Source organism: Mauremys reevesii, linkage group 9, assembly GCF_016161935.1.
Source record: "Mauremys reevesii isolate NIE-2019 linkage group 9, ASM1616193v1, whole genome shotgun sequence".
In the NCBI taxonomy this organism is placed as follows: Eukaryota; Metazoa; Chordata; order Testudines; family Geoemydidae; genus Mauremys; species Mauremys reevesii.
The window spans coordinates 100,304,820-100,321,418 of record NC_052631.1 but is presented as its reverse complement, the minus strand read 5'-3'; the positions used below and the strand labels follow the sequence as shown (position 1 = coordinate 100,321,418).

The 16,599-nt window shown below is 45.1% G+C and overlaps 1 protein-coding gene across 3 annotated transcripts in view; it reads left to right on the top strand.

The window, feature by feature from the left end:
* STK26 (serine/threonine kinase 26) overlaps positions 1-16,599 on the top strand; it is a 52,881-nt gene that overhangs the window by 9,968 nt on the left and 26,314 nt on the right. The window contains exon 1 of one of the 3 annotated variants that reach the window (XM_039487976.1): positions 9,098-9,130. The exons of the other annotated variants lie outside the window; for them this stretch is intronic. Within the exon in view, the coding sequence (XP_039343910.1) occupies positions 9,113-9,130 (18 nt within the window). The 5' untranslated portion in view covers positions 9,098-9,112. Of the gene's footprint in view, positions 1-9,097; positions 9,131-16,599 lie in introns of those variants that run through there. 3 annotated transcript variants of the gene reach the window in all.

Genomic DNA, 16,599 nt, shown 5'->3' with positions numbered 1-16,599 from the left:
TCTAACTGAAAAACTAGGGTATTTATGTAGATCTGCTCGTTATTTTGTTAGATCTGTGTGCACATCAGCTCTACGGAAGGGGTTATATTAAATATTTATCTACCATTTGGTCAGTGCTTAATATATACTTTGGCACTCGTGGATCTTTACACCTTTTATGTCTCATTCTGACTGGTAAAGCCAGTACAGGCTTTCAGGTCATTATGAGAGAGTTCTCCCGTTGACATAATAAAACTGGCTCAACGAGCAGCACTAGCGATGTCTGTGGGGAGAGCATCTCCTGCCGTCATAGAGCTGTGCACACACGCACTTATGCTGACAAAAAAGTCACTCGGGTGTGTTTTTCATACCCCTGTGTGACAAAAATTTTGCTGACATAACTGCTAGTGTAGACATGATCTAAGAAAGCAATATTATCTCTACTTTGCACGTGGGAAATTGAAGCAAAGAGAGATTAACTGACTTGCCAGCCAGGAATTGAATCTAGATCTGCCTACAAATGCATTGTCACCTATAATAACTACATTGTTTTGTACCATCTTCCTTTATCAGTTTAGGCCAGGGGATAATTTCCTCAAGAAAGATAAAAAAAATTCCCATCTGAAATTAGTTTTCCCACTTCAAGAATTACTCCGGGGGTAATTTTGTGCTGCTGTGCATGCGCAGAATTTATGTCCCGTGCAGATTTCTTTGCTTCCCTGCAGAAAAAGACTTTTTCCATTGGGGAAGCAAAGGGAAGCCGCAAGAATGGTCATGCGCCCCTTCCCAGCAGCGCAGGCATGTTGTGTCAGGCACCCGGCGCAGCTGCAGAGTGGTAAATCGCTGTGGGGGGAGAGAGGAACTGTGGGTGCTGGGTGAGACCTACCCCCATCTGCCAAACCCCCATGCATTTGAACCCCCCGCACCCAGCCCGCCCCAGCCAGTGACACCAACTCTGCGCTGGGCTCAGCTGCTAGTCCAGGCTGGACTGGGGTGGGGAAGGAGCGCACTTCCCCTGCACAGAGTGGCCGGGGCCAGGTCAGACACCCCGCCATCCCCCTCCGCCCCGGATTCCTGTCCTCATTGCTCCTCAGCTATGGGGGGAGGGGTCTCTGTACAGAGAGCTGCTCCCCGTCTGCCCAACCCTGGGCATCTGAACCCCCTGCTGAGGCCCACCCCCTCAAGCCCTCACCCTGATGAGCCCCACCCCTATGCACATGGACCACCCATGAGCTCCCTGCACCTGAACCCTCACCCCACTGAACTCTAGCCAGCTGCACCCAGATCCCCCTTGCATGAGTTACTGAAGTCCTCAAATCATGGTTTAAAGACTTCAAGTTACAGAGAATCCACCATTTACATTAGTTTAAACCTGCAAGTGACCCATGCTGCTAAGAAGGCAAAAGACACCCCCCCCCCCCCCAGGGTCTCTACCAAATTGGCTGGGGGGAAATTCCTTCCCGACCCCAAATATTCTGGTGGTGGTTTTTTTGTTGTTTGTTTGTTGCTTAGACTGTAAACCCTTTGGGCAAGGAATGGATTTTATATATATAGCAAGATGGACACCTTTCAAAAGGGTGCTCTGGTCAGATTTCTCTCTTTCACTGCTAAGACACAAGCTTACAAACAGTGCTATAAGATGGGCACCGTAAGTCAGCCGACAGAACAGACCTGAAAAATGACAGCTAACCCAAAATTACAATTTAAAGAACAAGTAGTAATCCTCTAAATACATGCATTAAAAGCTAATCTAGAAAGCCAATGAAGCAAAGAACTCACACCTCACCGCCTGGCAGTTGGAAGGAAGTAATAACACTTGGAGCAGCAACTCCTTACATAATACCTCACCAACTGTTTAGTTCTGCAAGAGAGCACACATGCAGCTCTAGTCAGATCTTTCCAGAAGATTCTGCCTGTGTGGCACAAAAGCCCCACAACTGTGAACTTGTACTGAAGAAACTCTGAAGGAGAAAACATCCCAGAAATACTCGGGTATCTTTCTGACAATTGTTAAATTCCATCTTTAACTAGAAATAAAGCAAATTAATGAAATGGTAGCCTGTTATTGTTTTCTCAGTACTTCATTTTAAATATATTTGAAGAGCATACTGAGCATACAATCAGTTTTACAATACATCTTTTTTGCATTCAGAGGGGTGAAGTTGAAAGATTTAATTTCAAGATAGAGCCTTGAAAATAATGAAATCTGGGGAATTATTTTTAACTGTTGCTTAGATATTTTAGAGGTATCTATCAAAATATAACAAGTGTTTGAGCAGCTAAAGTCCCTTCCAGTAATAAGTATTGCACGATGTGCCACGAGCTACCAGCTACAAAGGTAGGTTAGAAATCATTAAGAGATGGAAGCTGAGATCATTTTTTGAATGTACACAATACTGCAGATAATGCACATGTATTATTGAAATAAAGTTCAAGTGCAGATGATGAAACATGGCACAAATCCAGTCAGAAAAACACTATATGAAGTGGGGCTAAAATACTGGCTTTTTACAGATACCACAGAAATTTAGCTCACTACTTTCCATAGATGGTTACCAAGCCATCCAGAAACAAATTTCAGTGGCTTAACATAAGACAACCAATGACAGAATTATCCAGTAAAATTAAAAATGAACACAAACTTATTCGCTAGTTCAGAAAATGTTACTAGTTACTAGTTAGCAATAATTTTAGGTTTTTTTCCTCATACAGAGAAGTTACCCAAAAAGGACATCTGTAAAGATTTTTACTACTGCAACATCTGCCGCAAGGAAAGATCTCACTAGATCCCCTGCCATGTTGAACTTCCAACAAAATTGAGATACTGGCATGGAGTAGCTACTGCTGTTCTTTGAGCTCCTGCTTTTGGCATATTGAAAAATGTCAGCAGTTAAGAGAACCAGGAAGCATTCGTATATAAATGAATATTGAATTTTTAAGGAGATGACAACAGTTATGTAATTAAGCGTAAGAGCAACAGAATTACTTGGATTCATCCCAAAACCACCACCACCCTAGTAATAGGTGTGTCACAATCTTGCTTGTTTAATGTTCAACTGTTAAACTGAATGAAAGACTTTTCCAATATATTATTGAGCTACACTTATTACAGGTCACGTTCCCTCCCTTTAAAGCAAAAATGAAACGATATAGAAAAAATTGCTCAGTATAATCAGTAAAACACAACAGAGTTACACATTTACCATAGGTTCAGAAAACAGCCAGTGTCAGTCATTTTATAGGAATATAAATATATACTCCTGAGGAAATTCTGTGCCAAAAAAATAAAAATTCTGCTCACAATATTTTAAAATTCTACAAATTTATTTGTCAATAAATAAATGTGGAGGCTCCATTATGGCAATGGGGAGCACGTGGCTTTAAGCCATGTTCATCCTATACCCAGTCGGTGCCCATTAGTGACCCCCATGATAGCTGTTTGAAGTGTCTAGGGGAATCACACAGAAAAGACAAGCCCAGGATCTGCAAAAACTTTTGCCCTCAAACTCAAAAGGAGTGAGATCTGTGCTTGAGGGCCCTCTGCACTTTGTCCTGCCTTGGAGCCCTCCCAGTTGGACTCCACACCTAGTACTTCAGCGTCAGCACACACTACACCTCCTGGCACCATTCCCCCTTGCTCTCGGCACCACAGGACAAGGGGGCTTCGGGTAAAGGACCTGTGTTGGGCCACGTGCCCACTGGAGCTACATGGGGATACTGCTGTGGTTGGACCCCCTAGCCCAGCCAGGGATCCAACTCCCGGGAGCGGCAGGGGCTCCCTGCCCCTCATAGGGCCACCTGTGCCCCTGGCGGCCAAGGACCAAGTAGGCCAGCCTGCACCATAGATGCCAAGCCAGGCAATGGACCCGGTTAAGGCCCAGACCTCTACAGGCAAGCTCCCTCTAAAGCAACGGAGGGTCCCTGGACCACAGGCATCGATCCACAGCACCGCAGCCTTGGTCTCCGCTTAGAAGACCCAGGTCCCTAACACCAAGGTTGCCACCTATGAGGCCCAGGACAACTGAGTCATGCTGCTGATCCCCATACCTGTGGTACCGCTGGGCCTCCTGCCAGCGATTGCCACAGCGCAGACCCCCTGGCCTCAATCCCCCTTGGTGCGGGATCATTCCCAGTTGCAGTACCAGTCTCCGACTCCATGGTACCAACTTTCAGGCTGGCACCATTCCTCGCCCTTTCCTTACTTGTCTTGGATGAGGGTCAGCCGACAGACAGAGGCATCTAAGGCTCGGCCCTAGTCGCCAGAAGGGCAGTGATCCAAGTTGGAGGAAAAATTCAGCCCCTCACCTAGGAGAGGCGAATTGCCAACGCCCCGTGAGACCGGCATGGTGGCGTGGCAGCAGGGGCAGTGGCCCGTCCAGTGGCAGTACTGGAGCCTGTGGGGTGTACCTGTCAGGCCGGTCCTGTACTCCCACCGCTCCTCTCAGGCAGCATCGGACAAATTGCCTCCAGCTCAGCCAGCACCAGAGCACTGTGCCGAGTCTGATGCTGGAGTGTCGCAGCGGGCCCCGATGCCCAAGGAACTGTCCCCTGGCAGGCAAGGGGAGCCGTCCCTCCCACCGTGGTACAGTCATCTCTGGGCTAGGTGGTAGTGGGGCCCTTGCAAGCGAGCAGCCCCCGCCCCCCATGACTTCAGAGAGCACCGGGCCCTGCTCTAAAGAGTGGCTGCTAACCTGAACTTGGAGGTTGAAGAGCTAGTGGGGACTTCTTCAGTGTCATACCCTCCACCACCCTGGCCCAGGTCGCATTGCTCATCCACCCAGGGGTCCTGAAAATTGCCAAGTCTGTGTGGCAGATCTCCCCCTTCCATTCCACCTACCTCCAAGAAAGTGGAAAGAAAAATATTAGTCCTGGCAAAGGGATTTGAATATCTGTATGCCCACCCTCCAGCAGGGTCCCTGGTAGTGTCTGCCGTCAATAAAAGGGCCAAGCGGGGCCAGGCCAGTGGCAGGCCCAAAAATAAAGATGCCAAGAGACTGGATTTGTTTGGCAGGAAAATGTAATCAATGGCCAGCCTGTAATTTCGGGTGTCTCACCATCAAGCCCTGCTAGGCAAGTACAACTTCAACTTGTGGGACTCCATCAGCAAATTCAAGGAGGGCCTTCCACAGGACCAAGCCCAAGAGTTTGCTACCTTAGTGGATGAGGGGAAAGCAGTGGCGAGAGGCGCCTTCCAGATGGCCTGGGTTGCTACAGACTCGGTGGCCAGGGTGGTCACCTTTGCAGTTGTCATGAGGTGCAGATCCTGGTTACAGTCTTCTGGGCTGCCCCAGGGGATGCAGGCTACCCTTCAGGACCTCCCGACTGGTTAATAAAAGGCGGATCCTGGGATCAGGTACTGTGTCCTCTCAACCTGGTTTGCTCCACCTGTTGTGACCTGGAGCTGTTAATAAAGGAGACAAAGTCAATCTTAGTCCCGATGCAGCGCATAGCGTTAATGGCAGCAGTCCTCGACTCTCCCCGGGCCAGGGCTTTCCTCCCTGAGGCCCGGTTCCGGGCCGTGGCAGACCTGATCTCCTGTAAACAAGCTCACCGTATCACCACTGCTCATACGTGCCTGCTGCTGTTGGGCCACATGGCAGCCTGTACGTATGTGGTTCAGTATGTGTGACTCGTGGCATCGGTCTACATCCCCAACAGACACTGCACGGACCGTGTAGTCAAAGTCCCGGACCACATTCTGTCATCACTTGCATGGTGGCAAAACCCTGCATTGGTGCTGGAGGGGATCCCGTTCCCAGCCCCCCCGCTGTTGGTTACCCTAGTCTCCGATGCTTCGGACCTAAGGTGGGGAGCCCACCTAGGCAATCTCATCACGCATGGTCGTTGGTCCCGCCTCAGTTGTTCCCTACACATCAATGTCAAGGAGCTCAGAGCGGGCCGCTTGGGCTGCCACGTCTTCCTACCTCACTTAAAGAGCAGGGGGGTCCAGGTACTGACTGACAGTACAGCAGCTATGTTCTATATCAACAGGCAAGGAGGAGCCAAATTGTCTGCCCTTTGCCAAGGAGCCCTCAGGATATGTGCAACATGGCATCCATCTTTTAGCCACGCACCTCCCCAGGGCCAGGAACGCTTTGGTCGATTGCCTCAGCAGAACCTTCTCGTCTTACCATGAGTGGTCTCTCCATCTGAAGGTGGTCAGCATCATCTGGGGTACTCCTCCAGGTGGACCTGTTTGTGTCCAGGCACAACAGGAAATGCCACATCTTCTCCTTTCGGGGTCCGACAGAGGCTCTCTGTTGGACGCTTTTCTGCTCCTGTGGTCGGGGGCTCTAATGTATGCCTTTCTCCCAGTTCCCTTGATCCATATGAAGATCAAGCGGGACAGGGCGAAGGTGATCCTCATAGCGCCGGCTTGACCGCGCCAACGTTCAGCACACTGCTGGACCTCGCGGCGGCTGCTCCAAAACGGCTACTGCTCTGGCCGGATTTGTTGTCCAAGAATCACGGCGCCCTCCTGCACCCGAACCTGGCAGCATTGCACCTGACAGCTTGGCTGCTGCATGGCTAAATGTGGAGGAGCAGGAGTGCTCAGCTGGAGTCCAGCAAGTCTTTCTGGACAGCAGAAAGCCCTCCATTAGAGCGATCTACATGCCCAAGTGTAAGTGGTTTATGTACTGGTCCTCAAATAAAGACATTCGGGCCAAGTGGGCTTTGCTGCAGTTGATTCTGGACCACATTCTGCACCTCAAGCTCCGAGGCCTGTCCCTTTTGTCCATTAAGGTCTATCTGGCTGCTATTTCGGCTTTCCATCTGCCGTTCGAGGGCAGGTCTGTTTTTGACATGATTGCCAGGTTCCTCAAGGGCCTCGAGCGCCTCTACCCGCACATCAGGGACCCAGTCTGAGAGGGCATAGGGTCGGTGGTGCCTGATACACCAACACATGAGTGCGGCACTCAAGGCACTGTAGCCAACCCTGTGGATATCGCTAAGGAAAAAGTCTCCGACTGTGTATGTGGGTGCGCACACACCTGGAATGGAATGGACATGAGCAACACATCTCGAGGAACAGTTACAGAAGGTAGGTAACTGTTTTTTCAGGGGGCATGGATCAGCATTCACATCTCACTCCCCATCAGTACCTGGCCTGCACCGGGGAAGCTAATGATTCAACCAGCTGACCAAATTTGGTGATGAATGCTGGTCACGTACCACCTGAGGCACGTTGCACATATGTTAAGAAGATGGGCTTTTGAATACTGAGGATCAGTAAAGATAGCTGTGCTTATACTCCTATATTCTCATGGCCACAATCCAGGTTGTGAACTGTTAAACTACAAAGCTGATTTTCTAATTGGATTCTATGGCATGCACTACATTTTATGTAAAGAAGAAAATCTGTATATAGTAATGTTTTAAGTCTTTTCATATAAAAAGAATGATAAAATGTCTTCTGAAATAACACGTCTGCCTGTAGAGACGCTTTTGTTCATGTAGCAATAGCCATTTTACTGCTGAAACTTAAACCTCTTAAGTATTCAGAAAATATTGCATATATGTCATGACTGTGTAGTTTTTTCTTATTGGCAAGACTTCAGTGCTGCTGTCTCTTGGATTTGAAGGGTGTGGCAAAAGTAAAAGAAACCGTCTTGTGAACTGATAAGCACTGTCTGCCAGCTGAAAGGAAATATGTTGCTGTTAAAAGTAAAAGGCAGACTTACTGTTCCATGCATCATTTTTTCGTTTATCTGCCTTTGCTAGTAGAAGTGGCTTCTGTAATCTCTCAATATAGTGAGATTTTGAAAGTAGTGCATAAAATGGAGAGAGTAATGCAAATGCCCTCCAATAATGAGAGCAATTACAGGCAACAGTTCTCTCATCTTCAGACTTCTGCTTGGTTCTGTAGTGTTCAAATAGTCCATCGAGTTAAGTAACGTAACTGTTTAAACATCCTTTTGTTCTACAACATTTAACAAATGAGATGAATTTTGTTTTGGAAGAGAACAATTTGCTGCATTCTGTAAGAAACTGAGAATCAGGTTTAAACGCTAGTGTGGAGGAATCTGTCATTGGATTTAGACCAGGCTGAGGTCTGAAACAATAAAGGGCTGTTAACTTTTTTAAGCTGTACAATACTGTTACTAAATTAATCCATTTTAAATCACGATAAAGATCCAACAGTATCATTTGCATGTTTTTCATTCCACTGGTTCAACTACCAGGCAGTACTCTACCAGGCAGTACTTCCCTTAAGATATGGATGTTCAAGGTCCATGATCTGAGGTCAGCAGCATCTGAGCAGTAGAGGAGATGTCATAGGTCTAGATTAATAAAAAAGATAATGAATAGATATCTTTTTTTTTTTAACATGTTGGTGTCAACTTATATTTCTGTTAAAATTCAAAGTCAAATCATTACTAAGAATATTCCCTGTGTCAAAATGCCTCTCCTTGCCACTCCCTTCTTTCTATCTAGTGCATACTGCACAAGCAAAAGCAGTTAAGAGACATTTGTGTGTGTGTTTGGGGGGTGTCTTGCTAGTATCTAAAGAAATGGGGTTTGTTTTTTTTGAGGTAGGCTGATCCTTCTGCCTTTTGTTTTTGCTGCTCCCCAAATCTCTCCTTCCTCTGCTGCCAAGATGGAAAAATAATTTGGGGCTAGAGAGAGTGATTTGGGGCTGGAAACAGAAATACCCCTTTCATGACCCCAGTTTGCAGCCAATAATAACATGTATCTACTCTAGAAAGGTCAGAAAAGTTTTATCTTCCCTTGAAGTTCCAAGAGCAGCCTTGAGTGCGCTGCTCATTTTAAGAAAGCAGTGGTAGGGTGTCATCAGTAGAGTTTTGAAACAGTGGAGTTCTTCTGTGACTACAGTTGTCTCAGTGAAAACAGAGCTCTCCAGTATGTAGAGCCCCGTTATGGCCAGAAGGGACAGTAAAGCAGGGCTTGCTTGCTGTGTCTGCCACGGGATCCAAAGGCCAGAGCACATAGCTCTGAGTCTGTTGGAACTCAGAGCTGGTTGCTTAACAGCCATCTGTCTCTCACTGCAGTAGCAGCATGGCGTGAAGCCAGAAAACCTGGCTAGGCCACACTTGCTGTGGAAAGTGTATAATTTATTTTAAAATCATCCACCTTTGGAAGAAGATGATGTGCACCTAGAAGACCAGAGGTTATGTTTGCCCTAAGATGGGTACAGTGTTTAACATTATATTTTTTTAAAAAAGATAGGAAATTACATACAAAAAACCCCCACATTAAATGAATGTCATTAGGTTGCAAAGTCCAGCACTTGAAAGGAAGAAACACCAGAGTTACTATTGTTCATGCAACCTTAGTTCTGCTTCCTGGTGCATCAACGTTGTACATTTAACGAGGTCCTGTGGCCCTTGGAAAGCATTAAAGCAATGGTCCTGTGGAAACATGTACTTAAAGAGTGTTTCGTAATGCACGCAGAAACAAAGGGAATTGGGGGAGCTCCTGACCTGTGTGATGTCCTTAGCGAGGAAGATGCCTGGTGGGTCTGGAAGCTAGTTGGGGAATAGTGGGAGGAAGGGCAGCTTGACTCTCCTTCCTGCTCTCTTTCACTGCCTCCAGCTTGCTGTCTTTGGGCCAGTGTTCTAAGTACTGTGTACCTAATGGGTGGTTCTTTCCCTGTGCTTACACGTTGTCAATTTGAATATGTTCTCTGGAGCGCTTCAGATAGACAACAGTAAAGTCCTTGTGTTTTCTTCAGAGAGGCTTTGTTCTTACCTTTTCTGCTGCTCCTTAGTAGAACAACTTAATATTGTGAAGGGTCAGTTTAATTTATAACAGAAGGATGCTAGTTACTTACAATCAAAATATCTACTCATCCTTGTTAATGGCAGTTATAGCCTTAAATGTGACTTTAATGTCAAATGTGTATTGTTCACAAGAAAAATTTGCAGTTTTCACCCTGGTTCTGAGAGTCAGGATGGGTTCTTTACTGGTCATGATGCAGGAGAGGAATCTTAGATTTATACCTGTATAATCCATTGCCTTCATATTATGCATTCAGTGACATCCGATTGCACAGTGTGTTTGCATGGCTGTAATTGATTGCAACTCGGTAAACATTTTTTTTGAAAGGAGTAGAATCCATGTCTCAGGTATGTTAGCTGTGTTGTGCAAAGAGAAGTAAAAAGCAGTAAAAACACCTTAGAGCGTCTTTAAAAAGTCTGACTAAATATATATGCAAGGAACAGATCTGAGTAAGATTTAGTGCAGTTCTACTGTGAAGAATGGTTCTATCAGTTTTTTTTCTATCTCTACTCAACCTGATTCTCTTTTAGACCTGAAAATTGCTGTTTTCTTTCATTTTAGAGTGGGGGAAATCCTTTACATGAATGTTCATTTTGATACTGGTCTCATCATTTTTTACCTTTATTCAAAGGGGGATATGCTCAATTGGGGCTCAGGAGTTGTTGCGGGTATTTTCAGGGTCACCTAGGTGCTTAAAATGGACTGTAGTGATTTGGTGAATCTTAAATCTATCTTCAGTTCAGGCCAGCTGGCATAACTTCAATGCAGGTAGTTAATCTCTGAGACATAGTTTAATTTCTGTTTTACAATACTTAAAAAGTGCTCTAGATATGAGGTGCACAGGATGTTTTAAACATTAATAAACTAAACCTACCAATGACCCTGTAGCATGGGCATTCTCTCCACTTTAGACAAGTAATGGAGGCACAAAACACTGGCCATGTCTACATGGGGATAAAAAAACTAAAGATAAAATGTCTACACAGCAATTTTTAGCCCTGCATCCGAACCCAAGTCAGCTGACCTGGGCTGTCTGCAGTCATGCTGAGGGGCTATTATCCCCATGTAGATATGCCCACTGTGGCCACCTAAGAAGTCTGGGTTCTAACCCTGATGCTGCTACGAATCTCCTGGTGTGCTTTAGTCACAGACCATCCTTCCCATGCTTGCTATAAGATACAGATAATAGATTACTACCGCGGTACTGAACATTCAGCTTTGACTGTCAGTAATGAGAGGGATCAGATTGCTTTTTGTTTCTAGTTATTGGTTTTATCAGTGGCTTGCTGATCTATTAGGCAGCCACAGAGAAATATCATAGTGACTTCTTATAGCAGCAGCCAAAGTTCCCAATTTGTACTGGAGCTCTATTTTACTAGGCATGTCACAAATATAGACACATGGGCAATTTAGTTCTCTAACCAAATTGGCAAAACTTTTTGCACCTCTGGAAGCATTTTATAAAATCTTCTAAGTCTTGTTTTTGAGTAGTGTCTCGGTGTAGGTGAACTACAAGCTCTGGTAGCTGAACACACTTACATTAGGAGGGGATTTCTGTTTCAAATCAAACCCAGGAGACATCTAAAAATCCAGAAAATGTAATCGCTTCTCTGGATGGGGTGTGGGAAGTATTGTCAAGTCAACAGAGTGAACAAGATGGTATTTGGACACTACTCTCAGAAGGAATCTTGTGAGAGTCTGATACCCAGTTTTAATAAGGCTTGGAAGATGCATCTAGCTTTTGGTTTCATTAGATCAGCCTGTATCTTAGACATTTTGGAATGGTTGTTTTCTTGCATTTCGGTTTGCTAGTCTTTGGTGATATTGACTTGAAAGCCATCTGGGGTGGAAAAGGCCATTCCGTGAAGTGCCAGTGACAGCAGTTAGTTTCAAGATTGTTCAGCTTTGGAAGATCTGCAAGGCAGCCATACGGAGTGTATTGCGTACTTAATTAAACATTGTTCTGAGCAGAAGTCTAGCTTTCTCCCTATTGCCTATGTGTGGACGGGGTAGTTTGAGTAGTTAACCCATGTTTTATAAAATTTATATCCTTCCTCTGTTCTTAAATATATATCTTAAAATAGGGCAGCTGATATCCCACGTCCAGCTTCTTTTTAAGAGCAGGAACACAGTACAGTAAAAGCTGTTTTATCCGGTGTTAGGGTGGGATGCCAGTAAGTGAAAAATGCCAGTTAACTAAGAGGGAGGGAGTTTGGGTGCGGGAGAGGGTGCCGGGCTGGGGTTTATGGCGCAGGAAGAGATGTAGACCGTGGGCTCTGGGAGGGAGTTTGGGTGTGGGAGAGAGCTCAGGGCAGCGGGTGGGGGTGTGGGAGGGGGCGCAGGATCCAGGGGGGCGCTCACCTTGGGTGGCAGGCTGTACTGGCTGCTCCTAGGCAGAGGTGTGGCTAGGCGGCTCTGCGCACTGTCCCCACCCCACCTTGAGTGCTAGTTCCGCAGCTCCCATTGGCTGGGAACCACGGCCAATGGGAGCTGTGGGGGCAGTGCCTGTGGGTGGAGGCAGCACACAGAGCTGCCTGCTGCGCCTCCGCCTAGGAGCAGCTGAGACGGGCAGCTGCCCACAGTGAGCACCCCCTGGATCTGGCATCCCACACCCTCTCCCACGCACCAACCTGCTGCCAGCCTCGCGCTAACCGGGCTATAAACTGGAATTTCAATGAAGATCCGAAATGTCCGTTTATAGAGCTTTCCAGTTGGTGAAGTGCCAGATAAAACAGCTTTTACTGTATATTGGGAAGTTGCTGGAAGAAGAGAAGCAGAGAGATTGGAAGATTAGGACCTGGTCTACACTTAAGTTTTTCCGGCATAGCTATGTCTGTTTGGAATGTGAGAAAAATTCACAGCCCTGACTGTCACAGCTATGCTGGCAAAAGCCCAAGTGTAGCTGAAGTTGTATTGGCAAAAAGTCATTTAGCCAGAATAGTTTATTTCATTGAGGGAACTGGTATGCGCTGTACTGGCAAAATAATTATTTTGCCAGAATAAGCTGCATCTACATTAGGAGACTTTTCTGGCATAATGCTGTTGGCAAACTCTTTCCTGCTCTTATTCACAACCTCACTCTTGCAGATGTTCTTTTCAGGGGAAGAGATGGAGTGCAGGAACTCCAGCCACCTTATGCTCATTCTATTCGCTATCTTACCAGGTATGGTCCTTCAGTCAGTATTTCTCTCTGCAAATAAAGCTTTGTGGCATTGCATTAGAATGCGTTGTGCAGCTAAGATTTTAAGAACTTCCCTTGGTTAAAATACTCTTCCTCCATAAACAACAACAAAACATGGCTGAAAAGAAATACCTGAAAGACAGGGAAATTGAGAACTGGGAAAGGCAAAAGCAAGGCTGTAGCTACATGTTGCCGAACTTAATACAACCAGTGATCTAAGACTGTATCTCAAATGATACAAGCATGCTTGGTAATTAATTTAATATGTAAGGGCTTACCACCTTGTATCTCAGTACTTGGCCATAGCTGAACTGGAATATTGGGCCTGATCCTGGGCTGTGCTACAGATGCTTTTTCCACACTGTGAGCACAGGGCAGCCCTAAAGCTGGGGAGATCCTCTCGTGGCCAGCTGCCCCAGCATAGGGAAGTCCTTTGGATTGTCTCCGAGTCATGCCGCATAAATTGTGTGTGACTGTGCACACTCTGGTGTAAGGGGGAATGACTGGGAGAAACCAGCCATGACTGGAGCTTTGTTGTACCCTGGCCATTCCCTACTGCTGTATCCACCTATTGCTGGCTTTGGCGTATGGTGCAAGTTAGAACAGTCTCTTGGACTGTTGTAGCTCACGTTAGGGAACTAGACCTGCATATAATTGGTGAAGGATTGGGGAAGTGCAGTGGTGGTTTAAGTGACCTTTGTCTGCACAACTTCCCACCCTTCTCCACCTTGAGTTGCTCTTTGGATTTCTCAGTAACATACAAAGATCTGGGCCACTGGCTGCAGGCATTTAGCTTCTATTCTGTCAGACCCTGCAAGTAGCTAGGCACCTTCAACTCCTATTAATTCGAACGGGAGTAGACGGTGTTCTGCATGTTTCAGGATTGAGCTCGCGTTGCTTAAGTTGAAGGCCAACGTTTATCAACTTTACCATTTAATTTTTTCATACTGTTCTTGGGAATGTTCAGAATTATTGTATGAAGTTACATTTTCGTTTTGTTCTTCCTGGATTGCTTGAGGTGATATCTGAGGTATTATTTACATACAACTGCTTCCTGCTTTTAAAAAGATTATTTTAAGTGACTGACTGAAAATATATGAAAACACATCCTCAACATGGAGATGTAGACTTAAATTATTTAAGTCTAGAAATAAATGGTTTTCTGTTAATGAGGAACCTATAAACTTGAGCAGATTGACAACTTCCAGCATTTTGTTTACACGATACCCAGAACCATATTACCCTGCTAGATTTTTTGCAGTGTATACTTCTGCTTATGACTTCAGTTCGTCATCACAAGTGCAGCACAGCATTATGAGCTCTCTAGAAGGAAAGGGAGAACTTTGGATAGGTAGTAAAAGTGTGACTGTAAGCCCCTTGGGGTAGGGGACTGCCTTTGTTCTGTGTCTGTACAGCACAATGGGGTCCTGGGCCATGACTTGGGCTCCTAGGTGCTACAGTAATACAAATAATAACAATATCTGACATACTATACTGGAAATTCTTCCATCTTGGAAGGCTTTGTGGCAACTTAACAGCTGCTAGCTTCTTAAAAGTATTTTAGATTGCACTCCTGTACGAACTGTCCTTACTCTGCTTTGCTAAATGGATGTTTTTGTGCAGAACATTAGTGGTAAACCTGTATCCACAACTTTAAGGTGGGTTGAGGCAGGAAGGAATTAACTTGACAGCCATGGAGCTGACGGAACTGAGTAGAACATTTGGAAGGCAGTATTTATAGCTCGTAGATGGTGATGCATCATATCACAAAGGTGGCTTGGCTCATACTTGACCTCTGAGGCTGCAATAGGGTAAAAATTCTTTACAGCCTAAGAGGGAGTTCCACTAAACTTGTGCCAAGGAGCAAAGACCCCTATCCCCTGGAGGAAGAACCTTCTCAAATGATATCTTCAGGGAAGCAGAATTGAAAGCAAGTTGCTTTCCCTTCCAAGATGGGCTCCTGAGACCGTCTTTCCCACCTGTGTATGGTGGGTGTGAATGGGAGGGGTGATCTTGGGACTTAACATGGAACAGGAGCTGGAAGATATCAAACAAGCACCAGCAAGCCCATACTTCACTGCCACAGTGCACAGGAACTCGGATTTCATCTCTACTTTGTTCATGTGCAGACTTGATAACATTGCTATAAGCAATCTTGGAAGGGGAAGGGTAGATGGTTTCACTGGAAAGTCATAAAAGTTTACAAAATTCAAAGAACGAATCGGTGGTCTGTATGCCTAAATTTGATTAATACCAGTGGAAGAGAGAGAAACATTTATTCTAGCTGAGGGGTATTCTTTCCCAAAGAACAGATGGACAGAAAAGTAAATCTCAGAAAAAAATATGCATCACCTACCTAGTTTCTGTGAACAATACTAACATAATGCAAGGAGCTTAAAGAGAAGCTTCTCATGAAGAAAAGAGCTCCAAAGCTCTGCTGAAGATCTCTTCAGTCTCATCCTTAGGCCAGTTGTACATTTCAAATTTTTTTGCCAGTGTAGCTACACCTCTACCCTGATATAACGCTGTCCTCGGGAGCCAAAAAATCTTATCGTGTTATAGTGAAACCGCTTTATATCGAACTTTTTGATCCACCGGAGTGCGGAGCAAGGAACACAATGACCAACATGGATCTAAGCACACAGATCAAACTATTTGTCAGTTTCTGACCCCTTCCAATGAGTTAGGTTCTTATGGTATTCTCTCTGTATGAAAGATGCACATTCATGCTCATCTTACTCCAAATGTGATGAGAAATAGTACAAGGCATGTAATAAGAGCAGGCTTTCATTTTGTACCTGTGACTCTGCCAGATTCCATAGTGTCCCGATCCTGGGGAAGATTTGATAGCAAGATTGAGAGTTGGAAAATTCCATCAGAATTTGTAGCCTTCTAGAACCAGAAGAAACAGAGCTTCATGATTATCAGATTGCTTCCTAAGGGGGAACAATTTGGCAAGCTGGGATTATCGCACAATCATATTTCTTTGCAAGTTAGACTGTGCATTTTAATACACCGTTGGATTTTTTTCAAATGCTGCTTTTTAAAAAGAAAATCAGAACCTGTGACCTGTATCTCCAGGGTTTTAGAGAAGTAGAAACCAGAGAATTTAAAAAAAAAAAAAAAATTTGCTTCTTAGACATTATACCTCCTCTTCTGTCATACATATTCTATTTATATTGGCATGGACTGAAACTGTGTGGTAAATGTCCTGTGCTTTATTCGTTGGTCCCAGTAGTACTAGAAACTGATTTTCTGACACACATTGCTTATGCAAAATACATTCCTGGTTAGCAGCATTGGAGTAATTGACTTTTGGTGTTTAGAAATATCTTGTGAAAGAGTAAATTACATTTTGATTATAGAACTGTATTCCAAATATATTAAATTTGTAATCTAGCATGAATACATTTAATTCAAACTGAAATGTAGAAGGAATATCTCAGATGCCATGAGTATAGATGGGGAGGGATAGCTTACTGGTTTGAGCATTGGCTTGCTAAACCCAGGGTTGTGAGTTCAGTCCTTGAGGGGGCCATTTAGGGAACTGGGGTAAAAATCTGTCTGGGGATTGGTCCTGCTTTGAGCAGCGGATTGGACTAGATGACCTCCTGAGGTCCCTTCCAACCCCTGAGAGTCTATGATTCTAAATCTTATATTTCAGTAGCTGTCAGAGTTTTAGAATGTTTTTGAAAGTA